At 33.6% G+C, this 16,748-nt stretch overlaps 2 protein-coding genes and 2 pseudogenes across 3 annotated transcripts; all 4 read right to left on the bottom strand.

The window, feature by feature from the left end:
- Window positions 1–132: 132 nt before the first annotated feature.
- Window positions 133–828, bottom strand: LOC129883980 (probable linoleate 9S-lipoxygenase 5; annotated as a pseudogene).
- A 51-nt stretch (window positions 829–879) lies between these two features.
- LOC129886184 (probable linoleate 9S-lipoxygenase 5) lies at window positions 880–3,223 on the bottom strand (annotated as a pseudogene).
- A 3,002-nt stretch (window positions 3,224–6,225) lies between these two features.
- On the bottom strand, window positions 6,226–10,311 carry LOC129886183 (probable linoleate 9S-lipoxygenase 5). Of its 2 annotated transcripts, none has more exons than XM_055960762.1 (9): window positions 10,076–10,311; window positions 9,506–9,777; window positions 8,882–9,122; window positions 8,475–8,798; window positions 8,306–8,391; window positions 7,995–8,099; window positions 7,606–7,910; window positions 7,235–7,498; window positions 6,226–7,135 (listed from the first exon to the last, which is right to left on the bottom strand). In XM_055960762.1, the coding sequence occupies exons 1-9, from the start codon at window positions 10,242–10,244 to the stop codon at window positions 6,382–6,384; spliced, it is 2,520 nt and encodes an 839-aa protein (XP_055816737.1). In that variant the 5' UTR covers window positions 10,245–10,311; the 3' UTR covers window positions 6,226–6,381. The 2 variants fall into 2 exon arrangements, with proteins under 2 accessions (XP_055816737.1, XP_055816736.1); XM_055960761.1 differs by having other exon boundaries at window positions 7,995–8,102; window positions 10,076–10,310.
- Window positions 10,312–11,520: 1,209 nt separating this feature from the next.
- On the bottom strand, window positions 11,521–12,236 carry LOC129883979 (probable linoleate 9S-lipoxygenase 5). The gene is made up of 2 exons (XM_055958374.1): window positions 12,143–12,236; window positions 11,521–11,990 (listed from the first exon to the last, which is right to left on the bottom strand). Exons 1-2 carry the CDS (start codon window positions 12,234–12,236, stop codon window positions 11,521–11,523), a joined length of 564 nt encoding a protein of 187 aa, XP_055814349.1.
- Between the last annotated feature and the right edge of the window lie 4,512 nt (window positions 12,237–16,748).

Raw genomic sequence — 16,748 nt, 5'->3', positions numbered from 1 at the left:
CTCGACAAGAGCTCATAGAATCTTGCACCATCACAATATGGATAGCTTCAGCACTTCATGAAGCAGTCAATTTTGGGCAATACCCTTATGGTGGTTACCTCTCTGAAAATAAGCAAAATAATACTTAGAAGTTCAAGAGAAATTTAGGTAAATGATTATCTTTTCATATTCTTTTGATCTTTGGAGTTTAGGCATAGCTTGGTGGGGGAAAACCCAGTCCTTGTAAATGGTAGCTGACATTTCCAGAGAAAACATCCCAGGAAAAACTGTCATTTCTAGAATTCCATCAGCATTGATGAGAATTTGACGGGCCAATGCATTAATATACATTGTGTCGCGGAAGTGAGGGTGCAGACGCTTATAATTGGATGAACACTTAATTGTCTGTTTGTTGCTATGATAAATGGCTCGGTTACTGCATGAGTGTGCAACCTGTGGTCAAAAGAGGAGTGGATTGTTGATGAATTAACAAATTTTACACTCAGGCATTGCATAATGATGAGGACTATATGGTAACAAATTTTACCAATGGGAAACAAGCTGGTGAACCCCGGAGTCATTCACTGTAACATAAGCTTTTGCAAGCTGCTAAATGGCTGCTTCAGCACCAGTTTCTGCCGGTGTATATACATCGCTAACAGTTCTCCCATGCTCATCCTCTCGAGTTAACTCAATAGCAAGTGGCTTCAATGATCCATCATCTTTCAAGAAAAACAATGTTCTTGAGGCATACATCTGTGTGGTAGTTGTGTTTATGTGTTTCAAGTATGGCATTAAGCTGTCATGGTGATCCAAAATGAACAGTCTCTTGTCCTTGATTGCCTTCATTGTATGTTTCCTTGTTCAAGCAATTACAATTGACATATCTGAGGAAAACTAGTTTTAAAAAAAACCTTTGATGCTTACCTGCTCTATGGTCAATCCATTCAGATTGTGCTTTACATGTTCCTCTGTGATTGTACTCCTCTGCTCACCAAATAAGGTTGGATCTAGCTTGCTTATCGGAGGAAATTCCTGTCAGCAGAAAAAAGAACAGGTCGATCATTGAATTTTATATTTCAAGAATATTCTGTTAGCTATCAAGGGATGACTTAGAAAAGAAAATCATGAGTGTACTTGGAGACAACGGATAACAACAGGGTTTAGTCCAGCCAGCATTTCTCTTGCAAATTCTTCATCAGTCCCCCATGCAGATTTATCCTCTGTCCTCCAAACATTTAAATGTGAAGAATTTTTCAATGAAATAAGTCTGGTACTACCTAGTTAAATAAAGTGTAATAACCATAACACATGCACATTGCCATATGCTTATTCAGATTCTTTAGAAAAAAACGAAAGTGTGCTTTTGTTTTAGTCCTTACCTCTGATTACTTGTGGCATTGGGAACTTAAAAGCATAATCACCATCAGATCGTAGCAGTTCTTTAAGCAGTTCTAATGGAAGGTGGTCTCGTATTTTGTCCACGAAAGATTTATCAGGCAACTTGATTCCACATTCATAGAGTTTCAACATATCCTTAAATGAATTAAACTCCAAGGGTGTTTTATTAAAAAGAGCTAAAAACCCCAGGACAAGGAACTGAAATATTGATTTCAGTCCAGTTGCTGCAAAATCAGACATCTTTAGTGGGCTGAATCTCTCATCTCTAGGCACATAAATATCCAAGGTTTTCCTTAATGGCAGCCGGCTTTCGCTTTTAGGATCTGTAAGAAAAGATAAACGAAAACAGCCTTCCTGTAATGAATGTCCTAAGTGAAGAAATAAAAATTGGACAGATGATTGAACTTTGAGATATTCTAACCAATTTTTGTACGTGGCTGGCCGTTCTTCCTCTACGAGGATAAGGGTAGTCAGATGATCCTCCAAGAATCTTGCGAATGTGTGTTTCACCCTTTTCAGGATCACCTAAATCATTATAGACATCGTAGTCGTAGACCCTGTCCCATTCCTCACACTTCCCAGTTCCATTTCCTCTCAGATTTTCCAGTTCTTCTTCTCTATAATACTGTAAGGGTGCTGATGCTTCATTTGGAAGGTAAGTCTACAGCATGAAATAAAAGGTTTTTGCTCAGCAGAGAACTAAATTTACATTGAAGTTAATAGGGTAAATATGCCACCAACAGATGTTAAAAAGAACAACATAGTTGCACATATTTGGCATATATCTTTCTCTGAGGACTTGAAAAGTCAATTTGTATAGCACTTGTCTTCCCAAAATACAGATATTCAATAAAGCAAATTATTATGACTTTACCAGATAAGGTGAATCATTTGCTACACAATTAGGCCATGATTTTCTGACTTTTAAGATGATATCCCATAAAGCTTTACACAATACAACAACAACCCAGTGATAAAGCTTTACACAATGTTAGCTAAAATTTTAAATACTGGTATAAGTCCCTTTTAAAAACTCAACTGGGAATGTCTAGCTTTAGTCTTACCTGATTGGCAAAGAAAACGGGATCTTTTTTATAGTACTCAGAGTGGTAAATCCAAGAATTGCAGACAAAATAAACTTTTCCCTGGCCTGGAACATCATCTAATGTCAAAGTTTTTAGATAGAATTCATTGTGGTGAGAGTTCTTGATCAAGAAAGCCCCCGGGACCCCAATCTCCTCATTCCATTCAAATTGACACTGAATGTAGCATCTCTTTCTGTTAAAGTTGAAATCTTCCAACCTTCCAAGTGTGCTGGCTTTCCAAGCTTCCCTCTGCCCTTATTAGCTAAAAATAAATAGAAAATAATGTTAGTCTCATGATCCATCTAAGAGTTTAAGTGTCTCATGTCACCTAAAATTGGGATTAGTAACTTGAAAAATAAGGCTTACATGTTACAACCGGTAAAATACACCGATATGTAAATATTCTTTATACTGTCAGAGTATACGACTCAAAATATGATGAAAAGTAGATCATACCAGGGTCAGTGTTAACAGCACTGATGAGCTGCAGAAAGACCTTATGTCCAAGAATCTCATCAATTTGGTCAACAACAGCATCCTTGGCATCAGTTAAATCCAAAAAGTTTTTCTTCATCAAAACAACTGTTCCCTTTATGGTTTTGGTTTCACCAGCCTCATATCTTGCCTTTTTGCTGGCATTTTCATACATGCTTGAATCTGAAAGTTTCCTAGACATAGTTGCTCAGAAGAAAGTTTCACTAAGTAAAAGAAATGAGAGCTAACTTTTCATAGTGAAAATGAGACATCTAGCACTTGTATTTATAAGCAGAGAGAAGTGTTGATGCTATATAGGCACAAGAAGCTTCACTTGTTCAAATCAGTCCTTGAGTTTTTCCTTCTTTAGTTAATTAGAAAGACTCTTGGCATGGACTTGATTATCTCATTTTATAAAAGTAAAACCATGGGCTACCTAATAGTGACTTTACAATTACCACCTTCCTTTGTTCATAAATGGTTATTAAATTTAGCGTTTAACTCCTTCACACTTCACTGTCAAGATAACTACATATAATTGTCCATGAAAGTGTGGTTAGTAACCTAGATTTAACTGATAATATAAAATTTTATTTACAGTATCGGCCAACATAAGTTACATTCTTAAATTCAATACCATGCTAGGGTGCAGATTCCCAGAACATGTATTATTATTTTTGTTTGCATGGATATGGGAGACCAACGCTTAGATCCGGCTCTACCCAAACTTTTCTGGTTCACCCCAACATTCCCCACTTGTCCGACTGTTGCTGAGCAGTTTTTGGATATCAAATTCATTTGGTTCATATTGTCATTGACTAGTCTAAGATCTAACCAACCTCTTCAATTCTTCTCAACTCATCTACTCTACTAGTTGTACTAAAATATTTTGAAAATTTATCACACTTCTTCCAATAATAGATCCTCACTGTGACCAAGGAAACAACCCCCCCCAAAAAAAAAAGAAATTCCATATTAGTTGAATTTCTAAGGTAATGCACACATATTAAGAAAAACATTCAAGAACAAAATTTGAACTATATTTTTCTCTATTAACATTTTGTTTAATCAATCTCATAAAGAAGATTATGTTACAAGAAGGGGAAGAAGGATTAGAAAACAGAAAATTGAAGCAATGAATAAAATGTAGCTGTAAATTGCTACACACTGCAGGGAAGAAGAAGAGAAAGTTGGAATATTTTTAAGTATTCTTCTTATTTCAAGATATTCATTTCATAGGCTACACACACATATATATAGTGTGTGTATGAGGACTACAAACCACAAAACAAGCAGGAAAAAAAACACACAATACATAAGTGGCCAGCTAACCACCACTCTTTGTGGCCAACTAACCACCACTTATTGTGACCAGCACTTAGTTTTAAATAAAAGACTTGGTTACTACATAAAAATATCTACTAAGTAGGAGTTTCTTAGATAAATCTTAATTTCCTAACACTCTTCCTTAAGATTTTTCATTGAAACTCCATGCAACAACCTTTGAAACTCAAACTTATTGATGGGAAGAGCCTTGGTTATACTCAAACTTATTAAGTGTCTTTTTAATAAATAAAAAATAATGTTTCAAAACAATTTTTATCTTAAAAAATCAAGACAGAATAATGTTTCAATTTTACCGTTGATATTGAAGGGGTAAAAAGTAATTAGCACTACTCATTGGTCAATACACTTTATAAATAAGGCCGACTTGATAACTAACGTTTTGTACTAAATGTGTTTTTAATCAACGTGTAATTAAAACCTTATGGAGTCGTTTGGTTGGTGGGATGGAATAGTCAAGAATAAATGGTGAGATAAAGTATTTTTTGAAGCTAATCAACATTTATAATCAGATGCGGGGATAAAATAATTTCAGATTCTATCTTGGAATTATTATCTTTATCCCACCAACCAAACGAATTAAAAGATTCGTAAAATTGGATTGGAGGAAATAGTAAAATTTTGACTGCCAAAAACTCTTAAAACAGCAATTTAGTTAAACAAATAATCATTTTCATCTTCTTAGCACAAAAACCATGCCAAATATGAACATGAAAAGAAGAAACAAAATTTTGCCAAAAAAGAAAAAGAAATAAGGGCTAAGCAAATAATGATTCCCAATTACATAAACAAATTATTTTCATTTTTTTGGTACAAATCTTAAGTATTATTCAAGTGCACAATTTGAAAGTTTTTTTTTCTAAAGTAAATTCAATTTATGTACACTTACAATAAAGAACCATTGCCTATGTCATTGAATACTCTGCATCATTTTCTAAATAACGTAGTTAGCATTCTTCAAGAAAGTCAATTAAACTTAGTATTTGTTTTGCTCCAAAGTTGTAAGTTCCTAATTGGCAACTTATTTTAAAGATGTCAGTTGGACTATTAGATTAAATATTTAATCAAGTACAAATTTTTGTTAAACATTTCATAAAAAGTCGTTCCGTTCTAAGATAAACTAATGGAGTAATTAAATTCATATAGTGTAATAAAGGAGTTTGACTTATCGATTAGATTATAATCAACCGACTACTTACAAGTACATTTTTTAAATATTAAAATTTTATTACGTAAAATATTGAGAAACAAAGGTGAAGTTGGACATCAATCTAATCTCACTAGCCATAAGATTGATTAACTAAATATCCTCTTTAGATAAATTTATGAAACATAAAAATAGTCGAAAAACAAAAACAAAAATAAATATCCATTTTGCTATCTGCTTTGGAAAATAAAAGTAAGGGGACCATGAGATTAGTGATGATATTATAATATCATACGATTAGGGATCAAATTGCATTAAGGGGATTAGTAGTCTATTTGAGGTTAACAAAATGTCATATGCAAATTATTTATCCACAGTCTCTGGATAACATGTTAAAAAATTAGCCCTTTGATTTGCTGATAAAATTGGAGTGATTATAAATTTACTAGATTTCTTAATATATACATATAAAGTGTAGGCAAAAGCTATTGAATTCACGTGAAGGATAATCAAGCAGCTTGATCTACCTCTATGTCGATTTAAATAAAGTGGAATGAACCAAATCAAAGTCGGAGACAAGTATTACAGTTTGAAAAGTCTAATTTTGATTGTAGTCGATAAACCGACAAGTCATACTATGGATTTACTGGATTGTACTTAAGTACAGCATTATCAACAGTTGGTACTAATTGGATCAAAAGCTTTATATGGACACACTGTTGGGAATAATATGATCCTGCTTGGTGTCTAGCAAATATATATATGCAGAATTAAGACCTGGAAGAGAAATTGTCATCAATCCAAAATTACAGTACCAACTTTCATATATAGTAGAAATATTTTTCCAAAATATTAGTCACAGACTGTTGCTGTTTGTCTTAACTTCCAAACTAGATAATTAGGAAGAGTATTATTGAAGTCTAGTGCCAAAAGATAATAAAGATAACAACTTTATATTGAGACACTGTTTGGTATTCCTTTTCCAGTAAGTCCTGGTTCACTTATAGGATAAAGCAATGTATATGGCATCTTAATAGGCCCCATCCTGTTCTTCCATTTCTTCTCATTGTTCATCTTTATAATTTTTTCTTCAATTTCAGCCAGCTTCTTTCCAAATCTTTCTAAAGCTTGTAATGCCTCTTTGTCATTAGTCCATTCAGGAGTGTCTCTTTGGCCAAGGTAAATTTCATCTGAAGAATGTGTTGACAAAATCTCGATTGCAGAAATTCCAATTAGAGTCTGAAGTTGTGGTGTAATTGTCCTCAGGTATCCTTTTTCGGGGTTTGTTTTCAGCTCTTCATACTCAGGACTGCCTGGTTCAGGCATGAACCTTCGGCTCATTGAAGGGCGGTTTGGTAGGTAGCCACCATAAGGATACTGCCCAAAATTGATGGCTGCATGAAGAGCAGAAGCTATCCAGATAATTATGGTGCATGAGTCAGTCAGTTCTTTGAGGGTCTGCATTTTAGGCCACCATGGCTCGTCTTTCTTGTCACCGTGTCCCTCTTCTCGGAGTTCCTTCCACCAGGCCTGAAGTTCAGTGTCCTTCTGAATCATGTCATCTGTTTTGTAATAGATGGTGCAATACTCCTGAACCCAACTTTTGATTGCTGACCATATTTCGAGCCCATCCACAGCATATGGATAGTCCTGGATTAGTAGACGGACGCCTTTTTCCGATTCAAGATCCTCAATTGCCACACCTCTACAGCACAATACAAAACACAAAAGCATTTCAAGAAACTTTTTCCCATTGTGTACTTATCGAAAACTTTAAGCACATTGCAGGGATTTAGTGAATTACCTCTTGATAAGATCAGCAGGGAGGGCTTGATCAGGGAAAACCCAATCCTTGTAAGCAACTGATGTCATCTCCATAGCATATTTTGTAGGGAAAACTGTTTGCTCAAGAATTCCTCCAGCATTAAGTAGAGTTTGTCTAGCCAAAGCATTTATGTGCATTGTATCACGAAAGTGAGGATGCAAAAGCTTATAGATAGGATGAAGCACACTTAGTTGCCTGTTTGTGGCGATAACAATTGGCTCTATTGTGGCATGAGTATGTAACCTGAGAAAAATGAGAGAGAGAGAGAGTCAAAAGAGGTTCTTGAAAAGAAAACAAACGAAATTGATGATCATTAGCCATAAAAAAAAAGCATTTTCAAGTCTAAGCACCAGTGGCTGATTAGCTGATGAATTCCAGAGTCATTGACTGCAACATAAGCTTTGGCCAATTGCCATATGGAAGCCTCAACACCGTCTTCATGTGGTGTAAAAACTTTGCTAATGGAACCAAGTTGATCTCCATCTGGATGAGGCAAGCTTAGTTCAATGGCTAATGGCTTCAATGTCCCATCTTTTTGTAGAAAGAGGAGAGTTCTTGAGGCATAAATTTTTGTACTTGTCATATTGATCTGTCTCAGATATGCCATAACTGTGTCGTGATGATTCAATATGAAAAGCCGATTCTCCTTGATCGTCTAACAAGGTAACATATTTATCAGATACAGGTACAATTTAGTTAAACAGGTAATCAGAAGTATCATAAAATCAACTCATAGAACCTCTTCTATAGTGAGTCCATCCAACTGATTTTGAATATGTTCTCTGGTTATTTTGCTAGTTTGGTCACCATAGACTTTGGGGTCCAGTTTACTAGTCAGAGGGAACTCCTACAGAAAAAGAGTTTCAGCTCATAATTTTTAGCTAAACAATAAATTACTTCAGATTCGTTCACATGACGAAAGATTGAGATAATGTGAATTTCATTAAGAAGTTAGGACCTAAGAATACTTCACGTTTGGTTCCTTTTTCCTTTCTTTTCATATAGACAAGAGTAGAAATTCTAGAGGAAGAAAAGATAATATTAGTTTACTTTAATGCCACAAATGCAGACAGGGTTTATTCCAGCAAGCATCTCTCTTGCAAATTCCTCATCAGTCCTCCAAGATGACTTATCCTCTGTTGCAACCATGTAAAACTTTGAGGAAGCACAAAGTAAAAAAAGAAAGTTGACTTACTGTTACTCTTTCATCCAAAAATACCTTTAATAACCTGTGGCATTGGATACTTAAGAAACCCCTGACCAGCACTTTGAATAAATTCCTTGAGCATCTCTGCACTATTTCTCTGCAAAACATCATCAGGAAAATTGATTCCTCCATAAATTTTTAAAATATCTTCAAAGCTGTTGAACTCATTGAGGTTGATGTTTCCTAAAGACTCCAGCTCGGGGACAAGGAGCTGAACGATGACCTTAAGTGCTATACCAATAAAGTCTGTCATCTTTAAGGGTGAAAATTTCTCATCCCTTGGAACATAAATGCCAAAGCTCCTTAGCAGTGGAAGCCGACTCTCTGAACTAGGATCTGCTCAAAATTTGAGGAAATCAGACATACTCAAAAATTGTATGCCTTATAGTAAAGATCTGTGTGATGCAGAAATGAGTTACCTGTTTTTGTTGGTGGTCTGCCGGTTCTTCCTCTACGCGGATAAGGATACTTTGTAGATCCTCCTAGGATTGGCCTGACATAAGTTGAACCTTTTTCTGAATCTCCAAGGTCATTGTAAAAAGCATAGTCATAAACCCTGTCCCACTCCTCAAGCTTTCCAGTTCCATTTCCTCTCAAGTTCAACAATTCCTCTTCCCTATACCAGCGCAATTGTACTGGAGTTTCACTTGGAAGCCAAGCCTGCATCAAGTAAGCAAAGTGCTCTATCATAAACCACATAGGCGTGTGGACATATATATTTGAAAATCAATGTTTATTTCATAATATTTGCCCCTTTTTCGACTTAAACGTGAAGTAGAGAATTTGAAGTTCAAAAAATGGTTCGAGGAAAATTTCAAGTGAAATAATGAGTTTTACTCACAGAACTTCAACTCTTTTTTTCCAGTAAAAAATTGTGTTCAGACATAGCTCTAACTTCTAAATGATCTTTTTGAGCTTCAGCTTCAGATAATGTCTTTTCAAGTTCAACCAAATATTGTCCAAATATAAGATAACTAGGCAGGTTTCTCTTCTCCTTTTCTTTTTGGGAAATAATCATGAAATGTTTTACATATTATGCTCACCTGATTCACAAAGAAAATGCGGTCTGATTTGTACTTTTCAGCTGGATAAATCCAAGAATTGCAGACGAAATGGATACTGCCATGACTTGGGTTATCAACTTCAAGAGTCAGTTTCTTGAAAAAGAACTCACTAGGATTAAAGTTCTTGATGATGAATGCTCCTGGAGCTCCAAGCTCTTCGTCCAAATCAAATGTGACACTGAACTTTGATTCATTGCCTACCTTATTCTCATCTCTCAAGTGTGTTGGGTTCCCAAGTTTCCCTTTCATTTCTTTCCATTCAAGAATAAAGACATCAACTTAAAAATTCACCATTATTCAAGAGTTAAAAATGCATATATAACACGAGACCAATAGGATGACCACAGTATTACTAGTATATAAAAATTTTACAAAAGGATGACCACAATATTACTAAAACAACAATCATAATTGACCATGTTGAAACATTTAAGCTCATCTCAGACCACTATTTTACAAAATAGAAAGAATTTCACTATATTTTCTACTGACAAAAGGATAACCACAGCGAAGAATAAGGAAAATTTGAAAAACGAAAAAAGTAATCACCTGAATCTCCATTAACAGAAGTGATAAGCTGCAGAATAACCTTGTTTCCAAGAATCTCATAAGCTTGCTGTTGAACCGCTTCAGATGGCACAAGCTCTAAAGCTCTCTTTTTTAAAAGGACAACAGTGCCATTGATCTTTTTGCTTTCAAGTTTACTAGTTGATGCCATTAAAGATGACTACTATCTTTGTGGTGTTTAGGCTAAATGAAAGAAACTATGAATTTATAGGCAAAGGACATGGTTGTGTTATGATCAAGATACTTATTTATTTTTTGTATTATAGACAAATGTTAGTGAAAGATAATGTACTTTTGAATGGAATTTTACTTTAATACCTAAAGTGCTAGATGATCAAGTAAATTTACAAAGATTCCTTGCAGCTTCCTGATCACTTAATATCCCTGAAGTTATAACCATGCCATGGTGGCTTTGCACGGACCTCGACTATTTCACCGGCTATCTATTAGTTCCTACTAGCACACATGTACAGAATAACTTTGTGTACCAATAATAAGACAACTAAGAAAATATCACTTAGATTTTTTGGTTTCTGCGGGGATTTGACCCCATGGTTTTCACTCATTGCCTCAACCACACCCTTGAGTGTAACGTCTTCGCCTTGCAGATTTTCATGGAAAATACTTTTTTTTTTGTTGTACAATGTAGAAATGACAACGTTGTTTCTTCAAAAGGACCTAATAAATAGAAGTCTTTGTCCCATAGAAGCAAGGCTAATAAATGCATATGTACAAAAAAATACAGCCAAAATTCCATTTACACAAGTAGGTGCTCTTTCAGGTATTTCCAACTCCTGAGAAAATTGCAATTTCTACTTTCATTGTGTAGAAGGAATCTTAGGAAGTTGGAACCATTTCTTAAAGTTCCTTCTAATACTATTTTCTTTATTATGCTACTAAATAGAGTTAGCATCACCATTTCTCAAGAATCCAAAAGTATGAAAATTTGTCTCTCTTTTGGCTCTTTTTACTTCTTAAGACATTGTTAAAAAAAATTCAGTTGAAAATAAATCAGTCAAGTTTTCAATAGATTGCAACTTTTGTAACTTTCTTCATGTAATATGGAGAAGATACTTTCTAATGGTAAAAATTTCATCCCCAAAAGAAATAACAAGAAAAAAGAGGTTCATTAATTATGTTGCAAGTATTATGGATATATCATATGGTACTCTATTACTTGACCTCCTTATTATGAAACATCACAAGCTAGAACTGAATTCTTGTAGACACAAATGCATTACTTATACAACTTGTACATTCGGATGATTGTTACCCATTGTTTCATAATGTATTGTATTGTGTTGCATATTATTTTGTGAAATACAACATTTGAATAAATTGTATCTTTGATGTGGTGTAAGTAATAATCAAAACAAACAATATATTTAAATAACAATACAATACAAGTTGTTATAGAATAGAAGAGTTTACAGCATTACATCCTTTATTGTAACTGGAATTTCTGAAAATACAGATTTTATTTGGTATATATATATACTGTTAGGAATTCCTTTGCCTGTAAGTCCCTCTTCACTTGTGGGGAAGAGCAAGGTGTATGGAACTTTAGCAGGCCCTGACCTGTTCTTCGATTTCTCATGATCACCATTCATCTGCATAATTTGATCCCCAATATCACTCAACTTCTTTCCATACCTCTCAAAAGCTAAAAGTGGTTCTTGATCCTTTGTCCTTTCAGGTGAGTCCCTCTGTCCGAGGAAAAGTGTATCCGAAGCATGCCTTGACAAGACCTCAAAGATGGAAATTTCAAGCATTGTCTGCAGCAGAGGAACGATTGTTTTGAGGAATACCTTGTCTGAATTTGTCTTGAGCTCTTCATATTCAGGACTTCCTGGTTCTGGCATGAACATTCGGCTTAAGCTAGGGCGATTGTGGAGGACTCAAGCCAACCACATGGCATCAAGCTAGTAATAGAGGGCTATCCATATGCAGTAGATGGACTCGAGGTTTGGTCTGCAATCAAAACATGGGTGAGAGACTATTGCAAATTCTATTACAAAACCAATGAAATGGTCCAGAAAGACACAGAACTGCAGTCTTGGTGGAAAGAAGCACGTGAGAAGGGGCACGGAGACAAAAAGGATGAGCTATGGTGGCCTAAGATGCAGACTTGCGAAGAACTCATAGATTGTTGCACAATCATAATATGGATAGCTTCAGCACTTCATGCAGCAATAAATTTCGGGCAATGTTCCAAACCACCCCTCAATGAGCAGGAGGTTCATGCCTGAACCCGAAACTTCTGAGTATGAAGAGCTTAAGTCCAACCCTGAAAAGGCTTTCTTGAAGACAATCACTCCTCTGCCACAAAGCATACTTGGCATTTTCTTGATAGAAGCATTGTCATTACATATATCTGATGAAGTCTTCCTCGGCAAAAGAGCTCCTGAATGGACCACAGATGAAGAACCATTACAAGGATTTGAAAGATTTGGGAAGACGCTAGAAGAAATTGACCAAAAGATTATTAAAATGAACAATGATCCAAACATGAAGAACAGATTTGGACCTGCCAATATTCCCTACACTTTGCTATGTCCTAGTAGTGAGCTTGGACTTACTGGCCGCGGAATTCCAAACAGTGTTTCAATATAATTCTTATCAGCCAGAGGCAGACTTAGCTAGGTTCAATGAGTTCAATTGAATTCATTTGCTTTCGACTAGAACCATGTTTACATAATAAGATTACACTTATAAACGGCCAATGACTCTAAATCGTGGATTCACCTTTATTTTTTATTAAAACTAACTGAAATTAGTTAGTTAGTTAGAGATGCTGTTAGTTGTTGATTTGCTGTCATTAAGTGGTCCCAGCTCAGTTTGTTAGAAATTAACTAATTTGGGATCTATAAATAGTCGATTGATGTATTCACTGAAGTTCAGGCTTTAAGCATCAATGAAATGAGTTCCTCTTCCTTCTTCTCTATACTCTGTATGTATAGCATCTGAGATTCCTTTTCTTCCACAATGTAAGTGCTTAATTGAGCACAATTTGACATTTTTAGCCAAATAAGAAGCTTATGTTCAGTCATCTTGTATTTGTCACTAACTACTGGGAAGAGGCATGTGCAGCAAACATGAATGTGATGTTTCTGTATTATTAATCAAAAGATAAAAGATTATTCTTTGGTTTGGAAGTAGAAAGCTGCTGAAAATTAAATATAAATCATGTATTTTAAATTAAATTTAGGGTCTGTTTGGAAAGCCACCTGGTAATTGGAATGGTGTAATTACTAGAGTAGTTAATTACCAGTCTAGTAAGTACACAACCTAGTAACTATGATGATCTGTTTGTTTGCCACAATATAATTACAGTGTAATTATAATTGTACTGTTTGGTTGTACAAGTATAATTATAAGGGTATATTAAATTTTTAAAAAATAATTCATTTATATTTTTAAAATTAGTATATTTTAATTAATTAATCATAGAAGCTAAAAATACAAGATTTCTTTGACCATCATGAAATATATGTTTGACAAAAATATTAATATTATAAATATAATGTCATAAACTTATTAAAACATTTGACAAAGAGGTGATATATCAAGTCTAACTAAAAAATAAATGGCTTGCAATATGAAATATCAAGTCAATACTACTAAAATAAATGAAACTGAGAATGTAACATAAGTTCTAAATTCAAAATAAAATTTTAAATACAATATTATTCTTATGTCAAATTTCAACATTTAAAAAAAAGAAAAACGTAAATTTACAATTTTATTCAACAATGATTTCTACTTTATTTTAAAAATCCGAATACTAGCAAAATTATGCTAATAAAAATAATAAACATAGAATAAAAAAAAGTAATACAAAAAAATTTATGGAATCACATGAAGTAAAGGTTGAGAATGAGAAGGAAATGAAATTTAAATAATAATAAAAAATATTTTTAGAAAATATTAAAAATAACAAGAACTTAAAAATATTAATAAAAATAAATTAAATGAAAAAAATATAAATATAAATAAAAGAAAGAAATTAAAAATAATCAACTTGTAATTACACCATGCAATTACACCAATTTACGCCCCCCTCCTTAGGACTATAGAGTGTAATTACACCCTGTCAATTATACATAATTACCTGCTGATCAAGTAATTACATGATCAATCAAACATACCAGACAATATAATTACATTCAATTACACCAAATTCAATTATCAGGTGACTTTCCGAACAGAACGGGTTAAAAGGGATATAAGTATGACTATGTGACTACGTCAAACTCCATAGCTATATATCTATCATTAATTCATGACTAATTTGTTGCAAGGCTATACTCATTTTACTGAATGACATGCAACAAATGGAGATTCGATCAAAATATCTGAAAGTCAATACATCTACATCATTATTCTTAGAGTTAAGATTTGATTATTTTTTAATTTTAATTTATGCATTTGCAAATAATAATGCTTATAATCTAATACACCCGCACGTACATGTAGTAAAGTTTATGTTGTTACCAAAGGATGTAGAGTTTTGAAGGAAAAAAAGAAGAAAAACAAAAAAGAATAATTAATTTTTAAAAAATAGTGTGAAATGACATATAGAGCCCGTTTGGATGGGCTTAAAAAAAAGTAACTTTTATGTATAAAGTGCTTTTAGAACTTTGAAATGCTGAAAGTTATTTTTATAAATAAGCACTTGAGTGTTTGGATAAAAGTGCTTATGATGTGAATTTTAGGGTTAAAAGAATAAAAAAAGGTAGTTTGAGAATTTAATTAAAATATAAAGGATATAAAAGTAATTTTCATGGTCAAAGAAAATGACTTTAAGTACTTTGGAAAAAAAGTTAGAAATCCTAACTTTTCATTTTTGACTGACTTTAAGAACTTTATGGCTTAAAGTCAGCATTAGACAAACACGTCCAAAAGCTAAAAAGGCCAACTTAAAGCCAATCCAAACGGGCTCATAGTTGCTTTTTCAACCAACTTTTTAGTTGATGTAGATAGTGAAGTCATAATTTTTCAGGCCAAATTCATCGGTGGTCCCTAAAGTTGGCATCAATTTTCACTTAAACATCTAAATCAGGAGATATTCATTTTAAACACCTAATGTAAGAGTCGAATGTGTCATCTTGACACTTTTTTGACAGTTGGCAACTCGCGTGTTTTCCACATCTCTGAGGCGTGTAGAAACTATTTTTTTTGTTTTTTTTTGTTGTTGTTCTTCTTCATTTTAACAATCCCCTTTCACTTCCATTATTAGCCGGAGAAGAAGACTAGCAAGTGCCCCTAAAAAATCCCATTCTTTTTTTTTCTTTTTTTCCCTTTCTTTTTCTCTGTGTAGATGCTTTTTTATATAATATACTAAATCTATACTCTTCTTATGTAATCGATAATCTGTTGAAATTACTTGAAAAAATCTTTTACTTTTTTCATCCATAGTTTAAGGTGAGAATTCATCATAGGGATTATGAGAATGACTCGAAGCCTATGAAATTTCCATATGAAAGTTCACAAAATTGAAAAGGTATGGAAAATGCAAAAACACCTCACAAAATCAGAAGTAGCCATAATTTCTATCTGTTGAATTAATCAAAACCAAAAAAATTTATACAGAGATAAATTTTTATTGAACTTGTTTGTTCTTATTTTTTTTATTAACTTGGATGTATGTATCGAGTTGGGTGGGGAAGGGGTTGGGGTTCGGGTGGGTGGGTTGGAGAAGATGACGGCGGGGTGGAGGAGGGGTTGGTGTTAGGGTGGGGTTGGGAAGATGACAGTGGGGTGGGTGGGGGGTTAATAATTGTTAATTTTTATTTTTTTGGATAAAAAAAATACCACGTGTCATTAAATTATTGGTCATTTTTTTCATTCAAAAGATATTATTTGATAATTATTTTTATGCCACGTGTCTTTATTTAATTTGCTGTTTTTGACAAATCAGGCGACTGTAAAAAAAGTGTCAAGATGACACATTCGACCCTTACATTAGTTGCCTAAAATGAACATCTCCTAATTTAGATGTCTAAGTGAAAGTTGGTGCCAACTTTAAGGGGTCACCGATGAATTTGACCTAATTTTCCATGTCATTTGTCACTGAGAAATTTTAGATAGAAAATATTATAATGAGGAGATAACAACACCTCAATATGTCAAAATTTTGGGATTTTAGATATAAATGGTCGTAAAAATTCATGCTGTTCCACTAGTGTCAATAGTATGACTTCTCTCAGATGTGGTCGGTAAGATAGAATCTTCTTTTTCCTTATAGAGGTTGTGGATTATATTCAAGCCTTTGAATAATATAGTATTTTTTTAGTAATTCATAATTTCAATTTATTCATTAGAAATATGTTTTTTCCCCCTTTTTCTTTTGTCTTTTAACGAAATCCCTATAAACACCATATTTTACATATTTCATTTCAGAAAAATTGATCCGCTTTACTTATAGTTACTCTTATCTTATTTTTTTGTATTTTTATTTTATTGTAATTATCTTGTATTCATTTTCATGAAAATAATAAAGATATTTTCTTTCTCAAGCGTACAAAAAAAATCTCAAAAATATTTTGAGCAAGCATCTTAGTAGGCCTATGATATTTTTGAAAATTTTATAGCATGCATATCATTTTAAAATTATTATTTCTCTATATATTTATTTTTTTGAAGAAATTGAAAA

The sequence above is a fragment of the Solanum dulcamara genome, chromosome 4 (assembly GCF_947179165.1).
Source record: "Solanum dulcamara chromosome 4, daSolDulc1.2, whole genome shotgun sequence".
NCBI classification, from domain to species: Eukaryota; Viridiplantae; Streptophyta; class Magnoliopsida; order Solanales; family Solanaceae; genus Solanum; species Solanum dulcamara.
The sequence above is the reverse complement of the archived record's forward strand: the minus strand, read 5'-3'. Positions and strand labels throughout refer to the sequence as shown.